The 25,357-nt window shown below is 27.6% G+C and overlaps 1 protein-coding gene across 1 annotated transcript in view; it reads left to right on the forward strand.

Moving 5' to 3' along the window:
- The window catches only part of Syn (synapsin), a 101,932-nt gene that overhangs the window by 58,209 nt on the left and 18,366 nt on the right, over positions 1-25,357 (forward strand). Inside the window, 1 exon segment of the mRNA XM_075314388.1 lies at positions 21,529-21,746. Within this exon segment, the coding sequence (XP_075170503.1) occupies positions 21,529-21,746 (218 nt within the window).

Here is a 25,357-nt window from a genome sequence, read left to right on the forward strand (position 1 = left end):
AACCTGTCACTTTATTGGGATCAGATAATTCGCACTTGATCGAATTTACGATTTCATAACATCTTCGGGATGGGAAGGTTTACGAAATTTCAACGATTCAATGAGATGCCGCTAATCTCTTAGGTTGTTGATTGGATGTCAGCACACGCTGGATTTATATCCGATAGTTGAATTTCCAAGTTGAAGTCTAATTTCCCCACAGAAATAAGAGGATTCGTAGATGAGCATGACGAGTTTCGTCGTGCTAACGTGGAACCCCGCCTCTTTAATCAAATTTCCGATTTCATAACATTTTCGGGATGGGGTTTAAGAGATTGCTCCAATAGTCGATTTAATAAGACGCCGCTCATCTCTTAGGTTGTTGCTTAGACGTCAGAAGTCGCTGAATTAATACCCGATAGTTGAATTTCCCAGTTAAAGTGTATATTCCCAACAGAAACAAGCGGACTCGTAGACGATAGTAGGATAAGTAACTTAAATTTAGAAATTTGTAAGATAGTCCACAGTACACGGAGTAATCTAAATCAGGTTCAGTAATCTCAAAGCAAGGGGCGTGTCGAGGGATGATTGGATTTAAGTCGCATTTAACAATGTGGGAGCCACCGTGGTGCAATGGTTAGCATGCCCGCCTTGCATATACAAGGTCGTTGGTTCGATTCCTGCTTCGACCGAACACCAAAAAGTTTGTCAGCGGTGGATTATCCCACCTCAGTAATGCTGGTGACATTTCTGAGTGTTTCAAAGCTCCTATAAGTGGTTTCACTGCAATGTGGAACGCCGTTCGAACTCGGCTATAAAAAGAAGGTCCCTTGTCATTGTGCTAAACATGGAATCTGGCAGCAATCAGTGATAAGAGAGAAGTTCACCACTGTGGTATCACAATGGACTGAATAGTCTAAGTGAGCCTGATACATCGGGCTGCCACCTAACCTAACCTTATGTGGCTGTGACAGATCCCAAAAGATAAGCTTTAGTTTTCAGCCAACAGAGGAAAGGCATTCGTAGGCGGACTCCTCAATTTGACTTTAGCCTCACCCATTACATCTGATATGGTATCTAAAATGGATAGAGAGATACCGCTACTGAAGCTAGAAAAAAACTAGAACAAGGGTGAATCTTACGGACCGATCTCCATTTTCTTATCAGTAACCAAGCACTTCGAGGACTAGAGGATTCGTCTCTACCGGTTGGGACAAAATGTTGGGTACTGAATTATATGCACGGGCGCCAGATATCAAATATAAAAATCAAAAACATATACAGTGAATCAAACGTTCCCATATGAACTGTGATCAGATTACGTCTCCATCATTCCCCCCATTGATCGACATTTCAATTTCATAACATTAGCCGGGTGGGAAGGTTTCACAGATTGAACCGATAGCCGTTGCAATCAAGTGCCGCTCATCTCTCAGGTTGATGTTCGCTAGAGGCAGTTGCGGATGTCAGCAGGTACTGGACTTATATCAGATACTTGAACTTCCTAGATGAAGTGTAACTACCCAGGGAGCCACCGTAGTGCAATGGTTAGCATGCCCGCCTTGCATACACAGGGTCGTGGGTTCAAACCCAGTTTCAACCAAACACCAAAAAGTTTTGCAGCGGTGGAATCAGGGTTGCCATTTTGGTCCGATCGGACCAAAATTGGTCCAAAAAATTTTTAGTTTTTAAATTTGATCCGATGGTCGGACCAATCTTTTTTCTACATAAAATTTTTTTTCTACATAAAATTTTGTTAAAATTTTATTTCTATAGAAAATTTTGAAAAAGTTATCGATTTGACGAAAATTGGCCAAAATCAACCGAATTGCATGATTTTGGCCTATTTTCGTTAAACCGAAAACTTTTTCAAAATTTTCTATAGAAATAAAATTTTAACAAAATTTTATGTAGAAATAAAATTTTAACAAAATTTTATGTAGAAATAAAATTTTAACAAAATTTTATGTAGAAATAAAATTCTGACAAAAATTTTTCCAGAAATAAAATTTTGCCAAAATTTTGTACAGAAATAAACTGTAAAAAATAATTTTGTAAAGATACAAAATTATGGAAAATTGTTATATAGAAAGAACATTTTGTAAAATTTTTATATAGGAATAAAAATTTGACAAATTTACTATAGAAATAAAATATTGACAACATTTTCTATAGAAATAAAATGTTTGCTAAATTTTCTATAGAAATGAAATATCGACAGAAATGAAATTTTTACAAAAATTTTCAATAGAAATGAAATTTTGACTAATTTTTTCTACAGAAATGAATTTTTTACAAAATTTTCTATAGAAATGAAATTTTGACAAAATTTTCTATAGAAATAAAATTTGGACAAAACTTTCTAATGAACTAAAATTTTGACAAAAAATTCTAATGAACTAAAATTTTAACAAAAATTTCTACAGAAATAATATTTTGTCAAAATTTTCTATAGAAATAAAATGTTCACAAAATTTTCTACAGAAATAAAAGTTTGTCAAAATTTTCTACAGAAACAAAATGTTCACAAAATTTTCCATAGAAATAAAATTTTTTCAAAATTCTCTACAGAAATAAAGTTTGTACAAAATTTTCTATAGAAATTAAATTTTCACAACATTTTCAATAGAAATAAAATTTTCACAAAAATTTCTATAAAAATAAAATTTTGACAAAAAGTTCTATAGAAATAAAGTTTTGACAACATTTTCTATACAAAAAAAAAATTAATAAAAATAACAATTTGACAAAATTTTCTATCGATGTAAAATTTTGGAAAAATTTTAACTTTTAAATTAAGTTATATTAATTTACTTTGGAAAAATAGTCCGCTGGTACGAATTTTGGAAAAATGTTGGTCCAAAATTAAAATTCATGGTGGCAACGCTGTGTGAAATATCCCACCTCAGTAATGCTGGTGACATTTCTGAGTGTTTCAAGGCTTCTCTATGTAGTTTCTCTGCAATGTGGAACGCCGTTCGGACTCGATTATAAAAAGGAGGTCCCTTGTCCGCTTAACATCGAACCGGGCAGCACTCAGTGATAAGAGAGAAGTTCACCACAGTGGTATCACAAGGGACTGAATAGTTTAAGTGAGCCAGAAATATCGGGCTGCCACTATACTTAACCTAATCTAACCTAACAACACTCAAAAAAAAGTGAACTCTCTATTTCACTAAAGCCAATTTAACTTTATATTAGTTCATAGAATCATTATGTTTGGAAAAAGTTTACTTTACTCAAATAATTTTTTGCGTACGTTAGTTAAATGAACTAAAAAACAGGAAAAAATTATACAAAAATAAAGCATAAAGGTTTCCTAATTTCGTATTTCTCACAAAATAGTTCATTATTTCTTTAAATTTGTAAATTTTACCAAAAATGTGTCCATCATGAACTTCGTATGGCACTAAAGACATTCTTGCAATTTTGAACTCCAAGATTTCTCTTAAAACTACAAAATTTTCTTTAACAAGTGCAAAAACTTAGTTATGTCTAATAAATTTTCTTGAATTTGTCGAAAAATATTTACTTATTTTTACCATATCGGAGTGATGCCAGCGCTTGTAATACTGTTTAGTTAAAATTTTCTAAAAAAAAAAATCAAAATTTTCTAAAATTAATCGAAAGTTATCTTTCCTGGTGGGTTCACTGTTTTTTCAGTGAACCCAACAGAAACAGGGGGAGGCGTAGACGAGCGTGACAAGTTTCATAATTCTAACCATCTTAATTCTAGAATAAGGAATTATATGCACGGTCGCCAATCGTATATGTAAGTCAGATGTATAAAAAGTCAAAGACACATATATTGAAACAGGCATTCCCAAAAGCACGTTCATATTCACTGTAATCAGATCGCCTTTCCATCATTGATAGAAATTTTCTAAAATTAACTAAAACATTTCTTTCATGTGGGTTCACTGTTTTTTAGAGTATATGACTTCTAATCACCATGCAAAAATTGGTCCATATCAGCCCATAATTATATAATTATATAATTATATATATATATATATATATATATATATATATATATATATATATATATATATATATATATATATATATATATATATATATATATATATATATATATATATATATATATATATATATATATATATATATATATATATATATATATATATATATATATATATATATATATATATATATATATATATATATATATATATATATATATATATATATATATATATATATATATATATATATATATATATATATATATATATATATATATATATATATATATATATATATATATATATATATATATATATATATATATATATATATATATATATATATATATATATATATATATATATATATATATATATATATATATATATATATATATATATATATATATATATATATATATATATATATATATATATATATATATTTGCCTCCTGGAGAAGCAAATTTCATCCGATCCCGTGCACGCAGCGAAGGAGTATGATCACCTCAAACATGTTTCAAGAGCAAAATTTTATTATTGGGTGACCATGTGTTATTTTTAACGCAAAAGAATTGTTTTTAAAAAATAATATACCTGCTGAAATGAGATACATGGAAAATAACATTGTTGCGTCACATAAAAAAATGGCTTTTGAAACATGCACACAAAAAAAATTTTCTGATTCAATCACGAAATTAATTGATCCGATTATTTCTTTAATTGAAATGTCTTCAATCACGAAAATGATAGTATCAATCACAGTTTTAATTGGGCATAGAAAAAATTCTTGATTAAAAAATTAATTGATGTCATTAGCAATTTTCAATTAATTTTTTAATTGATTCAATTAAAAATTTAATTGATTTTGAATACAAACCCCAATTAATTTTTTATTTAAAAAGGTAACTATTTTCAATTACTTTCTGAATTGGCTTAGAGTTTTTATTTGGATTAAGAAATGTTCATCACTTTTTATACCCTCCACCATGGGGGTATATTAACTTTGTCATTCCGTTTGTAACACATCGAAATATTGCTCTAAGACCCCATAAAGTATATATATTCTGGGTCGTGGTGAAATTCTGAGTCGATCTAAGCATGTCCGTCCGTCCGTCCGTCTGTCCGTCTGTCCGGCTGTCCGTCCGTCTGTGGAAATCACGCTAACTTCCGAACGAAACTAGCTATCGACTTGAAACTTGGCACAAGTAGTTGTTATTGATGTAGGTCGGATGGTATTGAAAATGGGCCATATCGGCCCACGTTTACTTATAGCCCCCATATAAACCGATCCCCAAATTTGGCTTGCGGAGCCTTCCGGAGCAGCAAAATTCATCCGATCCGCTTGAAATTTGGTAAGTGGTCTAAGTATACGGTCTCTAACAACCATGCAAAAATTGGTCCATATCGGTCCATAATTATATATATCCCCCATATAAACCGATTCCCAGATTTGACCTCCGGAGCCTCTTGGAGGGGCAAAATTCATCCGATCCGGTTGAAATTTGGTACCTGATGTTAGTATACGGTCTCTAACAACCATGCAAAAATTGGTCCATATCGGTCCATAAATATATATAGCTCCCATATAAACCGATCCCCAGATTTGACCTCCGGAGCCTCTTGGAGGAGCAAACTTCATCCTACCCGATTGAAATTTGGCACATGGTGTTAGTATATGGTCTCTAACAACCATGCAAAAACTGGTCCATATCGGTCCATAATTATATATAGCTCCCATATAAACCGGTCCCCAGATTTGATCTCCGGAGCCTCTTGGAGGGGCAAAATTCGTCCGATCCGTTTGAAATTGGGTACCTGATGTTAGTATACGGTCTCTAACAAGCATGCAAAAATTGGTCCATATCGGTCCATAATTATATATAGCTCCCATATAAACCGATCCCCAGATTTGAACTCGGGAGCCTCTTGGATGAGCAAAATTCATCCGATCCAATTGAAATTTAGTACGCGGTGTTAGTATATGGTCTCTAATAACCATGCAAAAATTGGTCCATATCGGTCCATAATTATATATAGCTCTCATATAAACCGATCCCCAGATTTGACCTCCGGAGCCTCTTGGAGGAGCAAAAGTCATCCGATGCGGTTGAAATTTGGTACATTTCGTTAGTATATGGCCTCTAACAGCCATGTAAAAATTGTCAAATTTTATTACTATAGAAAGTTTTGTCAAAATTTCATTTCTATAGAAAGTTTTGTAAAAAGTTTATTTCTATAGCAATGTTTGTCAACATTTTATTTCCATAGAAAATTTTGTCAAAATTTTATTTCTATAGAAAATTTTGTAAAAACTTTATTTCTGTAGAAAATTTTGTCAACATTTTATTTCTATAGACAATTTTGTCAACATTTTATTTCTATAGAACATTTTGTCAACATTTTATTTCTATAGAAAATTTTGTCAACATTTTATTTCTATAGAAAATTTTGTCAAAATTTTATTGCTATAGAAAATTTTGTCAACATTTTACTTCCATAGAAAATTTTGTCAACATTTTATTTCTATAGAAAATTTTGTCAAGTTTTTATTTCTATAGAAAATTTTGTCAAAATTTTATTTCTATAGAAAATTTTGTCAAACTGAATTATATACGTACTTAATCGGCCTTTTTTTTTGTTTAATATATAGCCCTTATGGACTAACTTACAATTTAGAAGACAGTGTTAAAAAGTTTTACGATACCTTGCCATCGGCAAGTGTTATCGCAACCCAAGTAATTCGATTGTGGATGACAGCCTTTAGTAGAAGTTCCTACGCAATCCATGGTGGAGGGTACATAAGATTCGGCCTGGCCGAACTTACGGCCGTATATACTTGTTTTAACTGACTTAGTCTTCCGAATTTGATTAAATCGTTAATTGTATCAATTAATTTTTTAATTAAAAATTTTAAAATTTTCAATCATTGACTTAATTAATTTAATGTTTCTATCTTGATTAAAAAGTTAATTGTATCAATTAATTTATTTATTGAAAAAACATTCAACTTCAATTAACTTTTTAATTGGAAATATTTTGGTGATATTTTTTTCGGTGATCATATTCCTGCTCTGGGTGTGCAAACATTGGTCCTTATCCCAAAACATAACTTGAATATATCCGGTTGGCTCTTAAACTACCGTGCTAAAATTGATTAATATCGGTTCATAATTTACTATAGATTTATCTATATAAACTGATCAAGAACTGAGTTGGTTTATATAAGTGTTTAATTTCCTTTTTTTTGTCTAACATAGAATCCATATGGACTAACTTACAATTTAAAAGATCATGTAGAAGTTTTAAGATACCTTGCCATCGCCAAATGTTACCCCAACCCAAGTAATTCGATTACGGATAACAGTAACACTTTCTACACAATCCATGGCGAATAGAACATATAATTCGGCGTGGCCGAACTTACGACTAAATATATATACTTGTTCTTATTTTTTCAAAGGAAAAAATGAAATGAAAATGAAAAAGATAACTTCCAACCTATAATCCGATTTTGCATTACTTCATTGTATACCTAATAGTCGACCCCACTTAATATAATGTTTCATCAATAATTCGATTTGTTTACTTATTTATATCCACCCACTCTATGAATTGCTACATTGCAAAGCGTTGGTGGCCCAACATGAAACTGCGGTAGTCATCAAAACCCAATAAATATCTTTAGTACATCACATTTTTGTTGCCATTTTTGTACGACCAAAATCAATTAAATGCATTTATAAACAAACAAACAAATCATGCGGTAGACGAAACACATAACCCAATGCGGCAAGGGAGTATCATTTACTTAATTCAATACAATGACGCGTCTGCAGCGTCATCGTTTTACTTGCCGGCATAGTAGTGTACTCTCATAAGATAAGAAAATGCAAACTCAAATCGCAACTATCAACAGTAAAGCAACATTCTTTTTCAATTGAATACCAACCAACAGCAGCAGCATTATTCATATAAACAAAATTGCATGGTATGACATCATTTAATGGTTTAATATGAAACAGAAAACTTAATCGGAAAATAAGCTACATATGTAGCCATAACGTCATTGCTGTTTGTTTTTTGCTGCTGCATTCGTGTAAACCAACGACGTAATCAATGAGATAGCAGTGGGAATCTACTAATTATGGTAAATGTGTTACGATGACACTTCAAGAGATCGGTTAAATACTCGCACACACACAAATTCTCACCAATTGCTATGGAGATGTATGTAATCGCGATTAGAATAACTGTTACGTGTATGATAAGGTAGCACTTAAGAGATGAACATTATAAGGTAATTAGTGAAAAATGCCATACACGTTCCGATTTGCCAAACGGCAATAATCCAAAGATTTACTACCGACAAATGTGGTGAATAATGTGTAGATTTGAAAAGGTTGTCCGTATATGGCCATAGGCATTTCAATGTCAATAATCATTAAATTAACTTAGAAAAACGTAAATTATTGACAGCTTTTGAATATACATACATATTTCAAAACGTAGGCGGTATTAAAAGTTCTCGATTAATAATGAAAAGGGGAAAAATTCCCATCAAGAATTTTGTATTCATTTCACAAATAAAGAAAATGAAAAAGAAAGATATGCCAATGGCAGATAAAGAAAACAAAAATAATATTTAATTTTGCTGCCCTCTAATAGAAAAAAACATTGTCTTTACACTAATGATTTTGATATTGATTCCGAGCCAAAGAAGTGTTGATTTTATGTAAGGATACCCGTCAGATAAATATAAATAAATTTGAATTAAATATTTTCTTCATGTGCTATCAAAATTCTTAAAAATATGTTAACTTAAATTTCCAAATTCAGATTCGACTTCAAGTAGTTGTAGCATTCCTCTTTATTTAAAAAATATTAGATTTTGTAATTAATTTTGAATTTTCTTATTTAGTAACAAGTATATTCGGCCGGGCCGAATCTTAAGTACCCAACACCATGAATCAAATATAATAGTTTCCTTTGAAAATTCTTCGTCGTAGCGCCTTACTTGATAATATATAGAATTTCAGGGGTTTTTATGACAAATATTCTCCCAAGCACATCAGTTCAACCAGTACGCTTCCCGAAGATACATTTAAAAAATTTACCTGAAATTTTACATTCAGTTTCAAGCAATTTTCATGATCAGCGCGCCTTCTATATCGGTCTATATGGCGGTTCTAGAATCTAGACTCCAAATCGGAGGGCCGGTTTTTAAGGGGGCTATATCAAAACCTGTACCGATGCACAATATATTCAGCACACCTATTTATAGTCCTAAAAAACTCCAGATTTTTACTAAAATTAAACTATGGTTTCTAGAAGCCCAAGAAGTAAAACCGGGAGATCGGTCTATATGGAGGCTATATCAAAATATGGTCTGATGCTCACCATTTTTGGAAAACCTTTTTATGGTCCTAAAATACGTCTAGATTTTCAATTTTAGGCAAATTGCATAAAAACTTCGCATTCTAGAAGCCCAAGAAGTAAAATCGGGAGATCGGTCTATATGGGGGCTATACCATAACATGGTCTGATACTCACCATATTTGGAAAACCTCTTTATGGTCCTAAAATACCTCTAGATTTTCAACTTCAGGCAAATTGGATAAAACTTAGGGATTCCAAAAGCTCAAGAAGTAATATAGGGTGATCGGTCTATATGAGGGCTATACCAAAATATGGACCGATAATCAGCATTTTCGGCCCACCTCTTTATGGTAATAAACTACCTCTAGATTTTCAATTTCAAGCAAATTAGATAAAAACTACGGATTCTAGATGCCCAAGAAGTAAAATCGGGAGATCTATATGAGGCTACACCAAAACATGGGCCGATAAACATCATTTTCGGCACACCTCTTTATGGTCCTAACATACCTTTAGATTTTAAATTTCAGGCAAATTGGAAAAAAACTATGGTTTCTAGAAACCCAAGAAGTAAAATCGAGAGATCGGTCTATATGGGGGCTATATCAAATATGGGGAGATCTATATGGGGGCTATATCAAACCATGGACCGATACACGCCATTTTCGGTGCACGTATTTGTGGTCCCAAAATACATCTAGATTTCTAATTTCAGGCAAATTGGATAAAAACTATGGTTTCTAGAAGCCCAAAAAGTAAAATCGAGAGATCGGTCTATATGGGGGCTATATCAAACCATGGACCGATACACGCCATTTTCGGTACACGTATTTGTGGTCCTTAAGTACCTCTAGATTTCTAATTTCAGGCAAATTTGATAAAAACTACGAATTTTAGAAGCCCAAGAAATAAAATCGGGAGATCGGCATAAATGGGAGCTATATCAAAACATGGACCGATACACGCCATTTTCGGCACACATCTTTACGGCCCCAAAATACTTCTACATTTCAAATTTCAAGCAAATTGGATAAAAACTACGGTTTCTATAAGCCCAAGACCCCAAATCGGGAGGTCGGTTTATATCAAAGTTTATTTCTATAGAAAATTTTATCAAAAGTTTATTTCTTTAGAAAATTTTATCAAAATTTTATTTCTATAGAAAATTTTGTCAAAATTTTATTTCTTTAGAAAAATTTGTCAACATTTTTATTTATTTAGAAAATTCTGTCAAAATTTTATTTCTTTAGAAAATTTTTACCCAAGCTAAAGTAAAGAATGGATCCAAGAATGGATGGAAATTTTATTTCTATAGAAAGTTTCGTCAACATTTTATTTCTCTAGAAATTTATATCAAAATTTTATTTCTATAGAAGATTTTGTACACATTTTATTTCCATTGAAAACTTTGTCAAAATTTTATTTCTATAGAAAATTTTGTCGAAATTTTATTTCTATAGAAAATTTTGTCAACATTTTATTTCCATAGGAAATTTTATCAAAAGTTTATTTCTATAGAAAATGGTATCAAAAGTTTATTTCTATAAAAAATGTTATCAAAATTTTATTTCTATAGAAAATTTTGTCAAAATTGTATTTCATAGAAAATTTTATCAAAATTTTATTTCATAGAAAATTTTATCAAAATTTTATTTCTATTGAAAATTTTAACAAAACATTATTTCTATAAAAAATTTTATCAAAATTTTATTTCTATAGAAAATTTTGTCAAAATTTTATTTCATAGAAAATTTTATCAAAATTTTATTTCTATTGAAAATTTTAACAAAATTTTGTTTCTATAGAAAATTTTGTCAACATTTTATTACTATAGAAAATTTTGTCAAAATTTTATTTCTATTGAAAATTTTATCAAAATTTTATTTCTATAGATGATTTTGTACACATTTTATTTTCATTGAAAATTTTGTCGAAACTTTATTTCTATAGAAAATTTTGTCACAATTTTATTTCTTTAGAAAGTTTTGTCAAAATTTTATTTCTATAGAAAATTTTATCAAAATGTTATTTCTTTAGAAAAATTTGTCAAAATTTTATTTCTATAGAAAATTTTGTCAATATTTTATTTCTTTAGAAAATTTTTGTCAAAATTTTATTTATATAGAAAATTTTGTCAAAATTTTATTTCTTTAGAAAAATTTTTCAAAATTTTATTTCTATAGAAAATTTTCGCAAAAATGTATTTCTTTAAAAAATTTTGATCAAAGCTAGTGAAGTGAAGAATGGATCTATTGGTCGCAGAAAACATTTCTCGTTCACCATTATAATGCACCTGCTCACATTCTGGTGTTTAAATATAACCATAGCGATAGGCGAACATTTGCATTTCTTATGAAAAACCTGTAAGTCTAAAGTCGGGCGTGGTCGACTATATTATACCCTGCACCACTTTGTACATTCACATTTTCGATAAATAATATATCAAATCGGTCCAATGTGATGGGTCCTATATATAAAGGTATATGTTCCCATATACATATATTTAAATCTGACCCCATTTGGACAAAATTTGTTATAAACAAATTGGAAATATTTTGGTCATATTTTCTTTTGTGTACACAGACAAAAATATAGCCAAAATTTTTCTAATTAAAATTTTAATTGAATTTTAAAAATTATTCAATTAAAGCTGTAATTGATTCAAAAAAAATAGGTAAAACAAAAATTAATCAACCAAATCAAATTAAATCAATTATATTACTTAAAATTAATGAGTCCAATAGGAAGTATGCTACTTGCCAAGACGAGGAAGGTACATTAGAATCAAGTTTAAAAAAAATTTTTTTTTCTCAAAATCAAATTTTAACAACATTTGTAATAAAAGAGAATTTTTGACAAAAATAAATAAAAAATAAAAAAGTAAAATATTGGCAAAATTTTCTCCAAACATAAATTTGTGACATAATATTCTATCAAATAAAAATAAAACTTTGCAGACATAACTAAATTTTGTAAAATTCTGACAATATTTTATATATAAAGGGTGATTCTTTTGAGGTTAGGATTTTCATGCATTAGTATTTGACAGATCACGTGGGATTTCAGACATGGTGTCAAAGAGAAAGATGCTCAGTATGCTTTGACATTTCATCATGAATAGACTTACTAACGAGCAACGCTTGCAAATCATTGAATTTTATTACCAAAATCAGTGTTCGGTTCGAAATGTGTTTCGCGCTTTACGTCCGATTTATGGTCTACATAATCGACCAAGTGAGCAAACAATTAATGCGATTGTGACCAAGTTTCGCACTCAGTTTACTTTATTGGACATTAAACCAACCACACGAATGCGTACAGTGCGTACAGAAGAGAATATTGCGTCTGTTTCTGAGAGTGTTGCTGAAGACCGTGAAATGTCGATGAATGAAATGTCGCAGCAATTGGGTTTGTGTTATTCGACCACATGGAAGATTTTACGCAAAGATCTTGGTGTAAAACCGTATAAAATACAGCTCGTGCAAGAACTGAAGCCGAACGATCTGCCACAACGTCGAATTTTCAGTGAATGGGCCCTAGAAAAGTTGGCAGAAAATCCGCTTTTTTATCGACAAATTTTGTTCAGCGATGAGGCTCATTTCTGGTTGAATGGCTACGTAAATAAGCAAAATTGCCGCATTTGGAGTGAAGAGCAACCAGAAGCCGTTCAAGAACTGCCCATGCATCCCGAAAAATGCACTGTTTGGTGTGGTTTGTACGCTGGTGGAATCATTGGACCGTATTTTTTCAAAGATGCTGTTGGACGCAACGTTACGGTGAATGGCGATCGCTATCGTTCGATGCTAACAAACTTTTTGTTGCCAAAAATGGAAGAACTGAACTTGGTTGACATGTGGTTTCAACAAGATGGCGCTACATGCCACACAGCTCGCGATTCTATGGCCATTTTGAGGGAAAACTTCGGAGAACAATTCATCTCAAGAAATGGACCGGTAAGTTGGCCACCAAGATCATGCGATTTGACGCCTTTAGACTATTTTTTGTGGGGCTACGTCAAGTCTAAAGTCTACAGAAATAAGCCAGCAACTATTCCAGCTTTGGAAGACAACATTTCCGAAGAAATTCGGGCTATTCCGGCCGAAATGCTCGAAAAAGTTGCCCAAAATTGGACTTTCCGAATGGACCACCTAAGACGCAGCCGCGGTCAACATTTAAATGAAATTATCTTCAAAAAGTAAATGTCATGGACCAATCTAACGTTTCAAATAAAGAACCGATGAGATTTTGCAAATTTTATGCGTTTTTTTTTTAAAAAAGTTATCAAGCTCTTAACAAATCACCCTTTAAATAAAATTTTGAGGGAATTTCCTAAAAAATTCTAAAAATAAAATGTTAACAACAATTTCTACACAGAAAAAAATTTTGCGAAAATCTTTCAGTTTAAAATTTTAATTGAGTTTTAAAAAATATTCAATTAAAAATTTAATTGATTCAACTAGTTTTTTAATTGCAACAAAAATCAATCACAAAAATTAATAATATCAATTAATTTTTTAATTGGATCAATTAATTTTTTAATTGACCTTCAATTAATTTTTTAATTGATACTATCATTTCTGTGATTGAAGACATTTCAATTAAAAAATTAATTGGATCAATTAATTTCGTGATTGAAACAGAAAAAAAATTTTTTTTTGTATAAAAGAAACTTTTTGACAACAAAATATCGACAAAATTTTCTACAAACATAAATTCTATAACATAAAAATAAAACTTTGCAGAAATTTACCAAATTTTCTATAATTCCATAATTCTACAATTCTGACAATATTTTATATATAAATAAAATTTTGAAAATATTTCCTAAGATTTTAACGTCGATTATATTTAATAAAATAAAACAAAATGTTTACTTTTACTGAAATGCAACCAAAAACAATTTATTACTTTCATTAATGATTGACTTTTATAAATAATTATGTTCATTAATTATTTATTTTGTTTTGTTATTTTTAGTTTTTCATCATAACGTTTTTTGTTTTTTTTTTTTTTTTTTTTTAACAAACCACCTCACTGCGTCATTTCATTATTCATTACCAAATTCTACGAAAAATAAACAAAATGTTTAATAATCTTTTCGCCAATAATAACATTGTGCAAATACGACGATGCATTAAATCACCATTAATTGTGTATGAATATTTGAAAATTTTGCCTTAAATAATTTTGGCAAAATAAAAAGAGACTAAGAGAAAACGATAATCCCCAATTTTGAAAGGAACTCATATGAAACACACAAAACCTCTACAAGTAGGATGATGGCAGACGCCACAAGATGACTAATTACCATACAAATAATGACTGAGGCATTTGGGGATATTATGACAATTTATCATTACGATCACAAATTTGCCACATTCATGTTTAGGTTCGACCGAATTACCCACATTGCATTTTTCAAACCCTCATACAAAATGGTTACAATGAGTAAGAGACGACACATGTTTGACGATGAAATAGACGTTAAAATTGTAACAAATAACTAAAATGATTCAGGAATGAATAAAAAATGTAAGATGATTAAAACATTCTATAGAAATTAAATAAACTATAAGATTAGATTAACCAATAAAGGAAAAATAGGTTTGTCAAATTGCTTAGGACAAAACCCTTTAGACTATAAGACGCTGCAGAACTTTCACATTCCTCGTCAGCATCATCTCTATGAAGTAAAACTATCAACCAATCACCAGAATAAATTCGTTGAATTTTTAAATTTACTGAGTTTATTTTACTGAAATTCATTTTGTCAATGATGCAACATGCAATTCAATTTAAAATATGTTTTTTTTTAACCCATAAAGAAAACAGTCAAATGCTTATTCCAGAAATTCCAAATATTCTAAGTGGATTATCTTTCAACAACATTGAAAGCATTTAAACAGAAGTATCTGAATGTTTTTTGTTATTTCCAGTTCCGCATAATTTCTCTGTTAATGTCGATGTTCAATTAAGCACTTAGAATTTTTAATACTAAGAGAAAAAGAAAAACATGTTTTTTGGCTTTCAACATGAAATTTAAAAAACAATTTAAAATAATAAAAAAACAACAAACAGATGTAGTGGGCGGGGTCCCCTTATTTTCCACATGAATTCGATGTATCCAAAAATTTTTCTGAGGAAAGACATTTCTATTTAGGCTTTGATACATGTGAAAAAGTAAGCCATTAAATGAAAAGTTTCTTAAGTAGAAAGTTTTAAGAGTGATGATATAAAATCGAAATACTTTTCTTTTAAGAGTGGAATAAATAAAACTTAGAAAATATAAACAATTTTAAAAGATTTCAAGTTATAAGAATCCAGTGATATTTCTGTTAACGTAGAAGAAAGTCAAAAACAAATTGGGAGCCAAAACAAGGATTGATTCTCGATAAAATGGAGATGAAATTATTGTAAGATTAAATTAAATCTAATTGAAAATATTAAATAGTTCGTAGAAAATTCTTATACAATATATTTAATTCGTATTTTGTTTTTTTTTTTTTTATAAAAATAGTGTCACGGTTTGTGTCACCTTTTTAAAACTAGTGTGCCACAGAGTTACTTCAATTCTCTAATAAACACAATTTTGACAAAAATTTCCTATTAAAAAATTTTTTGACAAAATTTCCTATAGAAATAAAATTTTGACAAAATTTCCTATAGAAATAAAATTTTGACAAAATTTCCTATAGAAATTAAATTTTGACAAAATTTTCTATAGAAATAAAATTTTGACAAAATTTCCTATAGAAATAAAATGTTGACAAAGTTTTTTATAAAAAAACAACTTTGACAAAATTTCCTATAGAAATAAAAATTTTACAAAATTTTCTACAGAAATAAAATTTTGACAAAATTTTTTATAGAAATGAAATTTTGAAAAAATTTTCTATAGAAATAAAATTCTGACAAAAATTTTCTATAGAAAAAAAATTTGACAAAATTTTCTATAGAAATAAAATTTTGACAAAATTTTCTATAGAAATAATATGTTGAAAAAATTTTCTACAGAAATAAAATTTTGGCAAAATTTTCTAAAGAAATTAACAAAATTTTCTATAGAAATAAAATTTTGACAACATTTTCAATAGAAATGAAATTTTGACAAATTTTTCTATAGAAAGTAAATTTTGAGAAAATTTTAAATAGAAATGATATTTCGACAACATTTTCTATAAATATCAAATTTTGAAAAAAATGTTCTAACGAAATAAAATGTTGACAAAATTTTCTATAGAAATAAAATTTTAAGGCAAGTTTCTATAGAAATAAAATTTTGACAAAATTTTCTCTGGAAATAAAATTTTGACAAAATTTTCTATAGAAATAAAAATTTGACAAAATTTTCAATAGAAATGAAATTTTGACAAAATATTCCATAGAAATAAAATTTTGACAAAATTTTCTATAGAAGTAAAATTTTGACAAAATTTTCTATAGAAATAATATTTTGAAAAGATTTTCTATAGAAATAAAATTTTGACAAAATTTCCTATAGAAATAAAATTTTAACAAAATTTTCTATAAAAAACATTTTGAAAAAATTTCCTATAGAAATAAAAATTTGACAAAATTTTTATAGAAATAAAATTTTGACAAAATTTTCTATAGAAAAAAATTTTGATAAAATTTTCTATAGAAACACTATGTTGACAAAATTTCCTATAGCAATAAAATGTTGACAAAATTATCTATAGAAATAAAATTTTAACAAAAATTTTCTATAGAAAGAAAATTTTTACAAGATTTTCTATAGAAATAAAATTTTAACAAAAATTTTCTATAGAAATAAAATTTTGACAAAATTTTCTATAGAAATAAAAATTTAACAAAATTTTCTATAGAAATAATATGTTGAAAAAATTTTCTATAGAAATAAAATTTTGAAAAAAAATTTTTATAGAAATAAAATTTTAAAAAAATTTTCTATAGAAATAAAATTTTGACAAAATTTTCTAAAAATTTTGACAAAATTCTCGGGAAATAAAATTTTGAGAAAATTTTGTCACAATTTATATTTTATAAAATATAGAAAGAAAATTTTTACAAGATTTTCTATAGAAATAAAATTTTAACAAAAATTTTCTATAGAAATAAAATTTTGACAAAATTTTCTATAGAAATAAAATTTTGACAAAATTTTCTATAGAAATAATATGTTGAAAAAATTTTTTATAGAAATAAAATTTTAAAAAAATTTTCTATAGAAATAAAATTTTGACAACATTTTCTAAAAATTTTGACAAAATTCTCTGGAAATAAAATTTTGACAAAATTTTCTATAGAAATAAAAATTTGACAAAATTTTCTATAGAAATAAAAATTTGACAAAATTTTCTATAGAAATAATATGTTGAAAAAATTTTCTATAGAAATAAAATTTTTAAAAAAAAATTTTTATAGAAATAAAATTTTGACAAAATTTTCTATAGAAATAAAATTTTGATAAAATTTTCTATAGAAATAACATTTTGACAAAATTTTCTATAGAAATAAAATTTTGACAAAATTTTCTATAAAAATAAAATTTTGACAAAATTTTCTATAGAAATAATATGTTGAAAAAATTTTCTATAGAAATAATATGTTGAAAAGATTTTTTATAGAAATAAAATTTTAAAAAAATTTTCTTAGAAATAAAATTTTGACAAAATTTTCTAAAAATTTTGACACAATTCTCTGGAAATAAAATTTTGAGAGAATTTTCTATAGAAATAAAATTTTAAGACAAGTTTCTATAGAAATAAAATTTTGACAAAATTTTCTCTGGAAATAAAATGTTGACAAAATTTTCAATAGAAATTAAATTTTGACAAAATTTTCTATAGAAATAAAATTTTGGCAAATTTTTCAATAGAAATGAAATTTTGAGAAATTTTAAAATAGAAATGAAATTTTGAGAAAATTTAAAATAGAAATGAAATTTTGACAACATTTTCTATCAATATAAATATTTGACAAAATTTTCTATAGAAATAAAATTTTGAAAAAATGTTCTAACGAAATAAAATGTTGAAAAAATTTTCTATAGAAATAAAATTTTGACAAAATTTTCTATAGAAATAAAGTTTTGAAAAAAATTTCTGTAGAAATAAAATGTTGACAAAAATTGTCTATAGAAATAAAATTCTCACAAAATTGTGTATAGAAATGAAATTTTGACAAAATTTCCTATAGAAATAAAACGTTCACAAAATCTTCTATAGAAATAAAATTTTGACAAAATTTTGTATAGAAATACAATTTTGACAAAATTTTCTATAGGAATAACATTTTGACAAAATTTTCTACACCCAGCAAAAAAAGCGTCGCAAAAAAAGTAATGAAAATGTTCTTTTTCGATCCGGAATTGCAAAATTGACGCAGAAGGGATGAATTTAACATGGGCCCGTCATAGGACGAAAGTCCTCCATTTCAACAGCCGGTTCACTGAATTTCCATCACTTCTTTAGGTGTGATCCGAATTCAATGTTTTGGATGTAAATTAAAAAATTCTGTGATATTCTGTCAAATAAATAATTTTTACAATTTTTTTTATCATTTTTAATGGATTCCAACGCTTTTCTGAAACGTTTGACGTCAAATATTTTCAAAAAATCACAATTTTTCCAAATTGGATTTAGCATTTTTTTCGATAAAATTTTAATAATTTGTACCATTTTATGAATTCTTAAACTGTTTTTAACCAATTTGAAACAAAACAAGTTAAAATTACCCATTAAAAATATGAAAAAGCATGTTATAAAAAATGAATGAAAAGAACTTCCTGTGTAGTTAAAATAAAGAACATCATTGGGAGTACATCTTCTGGAAGTGCTTTTAAAGTTGTGCCTTTGGAAGAACTTCCACATTTTTTTTCTGGGCAGTTATAAAATTTTGACGGAATGTTCTATACACATAAAATTTGGACAACATTTTCTATAGAAATAAAATTTTGACAAAACTTTCTATAGAAACAAAATTTTCTATAGGAATAACATTTTGACAAAATTTTCCACAGTTATATAATTTTGACAAAATGTTCTATAGACAAAATGTTCTATGACAAAATTTTCTATAGAAATAAAAAAATTTAATTTCTATAGAAAATTTTTGTCAATATTTCATTTCTATAGAAAATTTTTTAAATCTTTTATTTCTATAGAAAATTTTGTCAAAATTTTATTTCAATTGAAAATTTTGTCAAAATTAAATTTCAATTGAAAATTTTGTCTAAATTTCATTTCTATAAAAAATTTTGTCAAAATTTTATTTCTGTAGGAAATTTTGTCAAAATTTTATTTCTGTAGGAAATTTTGTCAAAATTTTATTTCTACAGAAAATTTTGTCAAAATTTTATTTCTATTGAAAATTTTGTCAAAATTAAATTTCAATTGAAAATTTTGTCACAATTTTATTTCTATAGAAAATTTTGTCAAAACTTTATTTCTGTAGGAAATTTTGTCAAAATTTTATTTCTACAGAAAATTTTGTCAAAATTTTATTTCTATAGAAAATTTTGTCAAAATTTTATTTCTATAGAAAAATTTGTCAAAATTTTATTTCTATAGAAAATTTTGTGGAAATAAAATTTTGACAAAATTTTCTATAGAAATAAAAAATTTACAAAATTTTCTATAGAAATAAAATTTTTACAAAATTTTCTATAGAAATTAAATGTTGACAAAATTTTCTATAGAAATAAAATTGTGACAAAATTTCTATAGACATTAAATTTTGACTAAATTTTCTATTTTGTCAAAATTTTCTATAGAGATAAAATTTTGACAAAATTTTCGTTAAAAATAATATATTCGTTAAAAATAATATATTGAAAAAATTTCCCATAGAAATAAAATTTCGACAAAAGTTTACTTTAGAAGCAAAATTTTGACAAAGTTTCTTAGAAATAAAATGTTGACAAAATGTCCTTTAGAAATAAAATTTTGACTAAATGTTCGTTAGAAATAAAATTGTGACAAAATTTTCTATAGAAATAAAATGTTTACAAAATTTTCTGTAGAAATAAAATGTTGAAACAATTTTCTATAAAAATAAAATGTTGACAAAATTTTCTATAGAACTAAAATGTTGACAAAATTTTCTATTGAAATAAAATATTGGCAAAAATTTCTATAGAAATAAAATGTTGAAACAATTTTCTATAAAAATAAAATGTTGACAAAATTTTCTATAGAACTAAAATGTTGACAAAATTTGCTATTGAAATAAAATATTGGCAAAAATTTATATAGAAATAAAATGTTGACAAAATTTGCTATTGAAATAAAATGTTGACAAAATTTTCTATTGAAATAAAATTTTGACAAAAGTTTTTATAGACATACAATTTTGACAAAATTTCTATAGAAATAAAGTTTTGACAACATTTTCAGGTGCCTTTTCCAATTTCTGGTGTTGTTATATTTTTTTTTTGGTAACGGATAATGGTAGCGCCTATCCCCTATAAAACATGTGACAATTTTTTCCAGTGTTTCAAATTAATTAATTTGCGAGAATTTGCTAACAAATAAACATCAAAGATTGTGATTAATAACTCTATGAATAATCCACAAGGCGCTGAACTTAGTCTCAATATTGAAGGTCTTTCCCATATTGCGAAAATACTCAAGTGCCAAGATAGCTAAAAGATGGTGTTGGCGTCAAGTATTCCTTGCCTTGATTCATCTACGGTTAAGAGGAGGGCAAAGGTGGTCTTTTTGCTAACAAAAAAACATTATTCTTGGTATCCTCTTTGATGCACTCAAACAAATAAAACATTGGCTAATGGCCAAAATGTGTGCACTTATGAATAAAACCACCATAAATACTTAGAGAGGGGGGTTCGTGGCCTAATAGGCCAACGTTATTCGAAAAATGTCAGGCACAACATGTGTTCCACAAACCATATAGAGAGAGAGCGGAAGAGAGGAGGTGTAAAAGGCAATTTACATGGCCAAACAAAAACAAACAATTTTTGACTAATTGCCTTCCATTGATGGCTAGCTAGGCAGGCAGGCTATTTTACTAGCTGCATGGATTTGCCTGGTTTGACCTTAAATGGCCAAAACAACATTATCGCCAACAGAATGGCCCCTAAGGATATCTACTTTGTGGTGGCCATTGTAGTAGAGGAAAATGTATTTAATTGTTGGTCTTATTTGTGACCTTTTTGTTTTCTTTTTCTTGGCTTTTATTTACAGCTGAATTGGACCAAGTTCCCCTGTGTATTGAAGGCTGGTCACTGCCATGGCGGCATGGCTACAGCGCGCTTTGATAACCAAATGGGTTTGCAAGATGCTGCCGGTCTGGTGTCTGGTACTGGATTTGAAGGACATTGTTACTGTACGATTGAACCGTATGTTGATGCAAAATTCGATGTTCATATTCAAAAGATAGGCAGCAATTACAAGGCTTTCATGTAAGTATGTTTGTGAGTATGCGTATTTATCGTACAATTATTCTATCTTTGTATTATAATGGAGAGACATGGGAGTAATGAGTTTTTCCGAAATGGACATGGCATCATCATGTTTCCATGAAGATTCATTGGCTATAGCAAGCGATTGCATTTTAATGACTAAATTGATATTCGTGAAATGATATTCGTCCTTGGAGTGTTGATGATGGCTTTTAGTCACAAATGAAAACAAAAAATTGGAAAAAATGAAAAAGTGAAAAAAGGAGACCAAACTCTAATGGGTTATGGACACGGTCAATGAGGTTTGCTATTATGTACGCATTGTATCACATGCAACTTTGGCTCGTATCATATCCAGTTGAATTTTGTGCCCAAAATAATCAACCAAAATTTAAAGAAAATTTTATCAAAAATCTATCAAATAGTATAGTAAAGATATTAAATAGTATATTTTGTTAAACTTTTATTTCTTCAAAAAACTTTGTCAAAATTTTATATCTATTGAAAATTTTGTCAAAATTTTATTTCTATAGAAAATTTTGTGAAAATTTGGATTTTATAGACAATTCTCTAAAAATTTCTTTCCATAGAAAATTTTGTAAAAATTTTATTTCTATAAAAAATTTTGTCAAAATTTTATGTCTATAGAAAATTTTATCAAAATTTATTTCTATTGAAAATTTATCAAAATTTTATTTCTGTAGAAAGTTCTGTCAAAATTTTATTTCTATAGAAAATTTCGTCAAAATTTTATTTCTATAGAAAATTTCGTTAAAATTCTATTTCTATACAAACTTTTGTCAAAATTTTATTTCTATAGAAAATTTTGTCAAAATTTTATTTCTATAGAAAATTTTGTCAAAATTTTATTTCTATAGAAAATTTTGTCAAAATTTTATTTCTATAGAAAATTTTGTCAAAATTTTATTTCTATAGAAAATTTTGTCAAAATTTTATTTCTATAGAAAATTTTGTCAAAATTTTATTTCTATAGAAAATTTTGTCAAAATTTTATTTCTATAGAAAATTTTGTCAAAATTTTATTTCTATAGAAAATTTTGTCAAAATTTTATTTCTATAGAAAATTTTGTCAAAATTTTATTTCTATAGAAAATTTTGTCAAAATTTTATTTCTATAGAAAATTTTGTCAAAATTTTATTTCTATAGAAAATTTTGTGAAATTTTTATTTCTATAGAAAATTTTGTCAAAATTTTATTTCTACAGAAAATTTTGTCAAAATTTTATTCCTATAGAAAGTTTTGTCAAAATTTTATTTCTATAGAACATTTTGTCAAAATTTTATGTCTATAGAACATTTTGTCAAAATTATTTTTTTATAGAAAATTTTGTCAAAATTTTATTTGTTTAGAAAATTTTGTCAACATTTAATTTCTATAGAAGATTTTGTCAACATTTTATTTCTATAGAAAATTTTGTCAACATTTTATTTCGATAAAAAATTTTGTCAAATTTTTATTTCTATAGAAAATTTTGACAAAATTTTATTTGTATAGAAAATTTTATTTCTATAGAATATGTTGTCAAAATTGTATTTCTGTACAAAAAGTTGTCAAGATTATATTTAGAAAATTTTGTCAAAATTTTACTTCTATAGAAAATTTTGTCAAAATTTTATTTCTATAGAAAATTTTGTCAAAATTATATAACTGTAGAAAATTTTGTCAAAATGTTATTCCTATAGAAAATTTTGTCAACATTTGATTTCTATAAAAAATTTTTTCAAAATTTTATTCCTTTAGAAAATTTTGTCAAAATTTTATTTCTATAGAAAATTTCGAATCTTTGTCAAATTTATTTGGGCAAAGCCCTATAGACTGCAAGATGGTTGGATGGACGCACGTTTCGGAATTACCACATTCCTCATCAGCATCCTCTACTTGCAGCAAAACTATCAATCAATTATCAGAATAAATTCAGGCAGTTCACTAAACCCAAAAGTAAACCACACTTGAACCTTCCGAAAAAAGGTTGTACATGATAGCCGGCTTATGCCGAAATAAATTCGTACAACCATATCTCTTTTGCTTTGCCACCGTCAAATCATCGATTTGAGTGCAGTTGGCTGGGTGTGGTTTACTTTTGGGTTTAGTGAACTGCCTGAATTTATTCTGATAATTGGTTGATAGTTTTTCTGCAAGTAGAGGATGCTGATGAGGAATGTGGTAATTCCGCAACGTGCGTCCATCCAACCATCTTGAAGTCTATAGGGCTTTGCCCAAATAAATTTGACAAAAATTCTTTTCCTCAGTTGGTTAAGCTACACTTGTAGTTTGGGCAATACATGGTTTTAAGCTGAAATCAAAAAACCACAACAAAATTTTATTTTTATAAAAAATTTTGTCAAAGTTGTATTTCTATAGAAAATTTTGTCAAACTTTTCTTTCTATGCGAAATTTTGCCAAGATTCTATTTATATAGAAAATTTTGTCAAAATTATATTTCTGTACAAAATTTTGTCAAAATGTTATTCCTATAGAAAATTTTGTTAAAATTGTATTCCTATAGAAAATTTTGTCCAAAATTTGATTTCTATAGAAAATTTAGTAAAAGTTCTATTCTATAGAAAATTTTGACAAAAATTTATTTCTATAGAAAATTTTGTCAAAATTTTATTTCTATAGAAATTTTTGTTAAAATTTTATTTCTATAGAATATTTTATAAAAATTTTATTTCTATAGAAAATTTTGTCAAAATTTTATTTCTATAGAAAATTTTGTCAAAATTTTATTTCTATAGAAATTTTTGTCAACATTTTACTTTTATAGATAATTTTGTCAAAATTTTATATCTATAAAAACTTTTTTCAAAATTTTATTTCTATACAAAATTTTGACAAAATAGTATTTCTGTATAAAAATTTGTCAAGATTTTATTTATAAAAAAATTGAAGTAACTGTGTGGCACACTAATTTTAAAAAGGTGGCACAAACCGTGGCATACTTTTTGTAAAGAAAAAAAAAACGAATGAAATATATTGTATAAGAATTTTCTACGAAATATTTATGTTATGTTTTTCAAATTAGATTTAATTTAATCTTACAATAATACCATCTCCATTTCATTGAGAATCAATATCAGTTCACAAGATAGCCCGGTTTAGCACATACAGAAATAATTTCTTTGCATATTGTAGGTTAGGTTAGGTGGCAGCCCTATGTATCAGGCTCACTTAGACTATTCAGTCCATTGTGATACCACATTGGTGAACTTCTCTCTTATCACTGAGTGCTGCCCGATTCCATGTTAAGCTTAATGACAAGCGACCTCCTTTTTATAGTCGAGTCCGAGGGCGTTCCACATTGCAGTGAAACCACTTATAGGAGCTTTGAAACACTCAGAAATGTCACCAGCATTATTGAGGTGGGATAATCCACCGCTGAAAAACTTTTTGGTGTTCGGTCGAAACAGTAATCGAACCCACGACCTTGTGTATGCAAGGCGGGCATGCTAACCATTGCACCACAGTGGCATATTTGCATATTTTAAGGCGTCACAATTGTCCGCCTATTTTAGAAGGACAACGTGCTTAGAATTATGATATTTGACTGTATGTTAAGGCACACGTCACATCAGTAATTTTATAGGGA

The sequence above is a fragment of the Haematobia irritans genome, chromosome 1 (genome assembly GCF_050003625.1).
Source record: "Haematobia irritans isolate KBUSLIRL chromosome 1, ASM5000362v1, whole genome shotgun sequence".
Lineage (NCBI taxonomy): Eukaryota > Metazoa > Arthropoda > Insecta > Diptera > Muscidae > Haematobia > Haematobia irritans.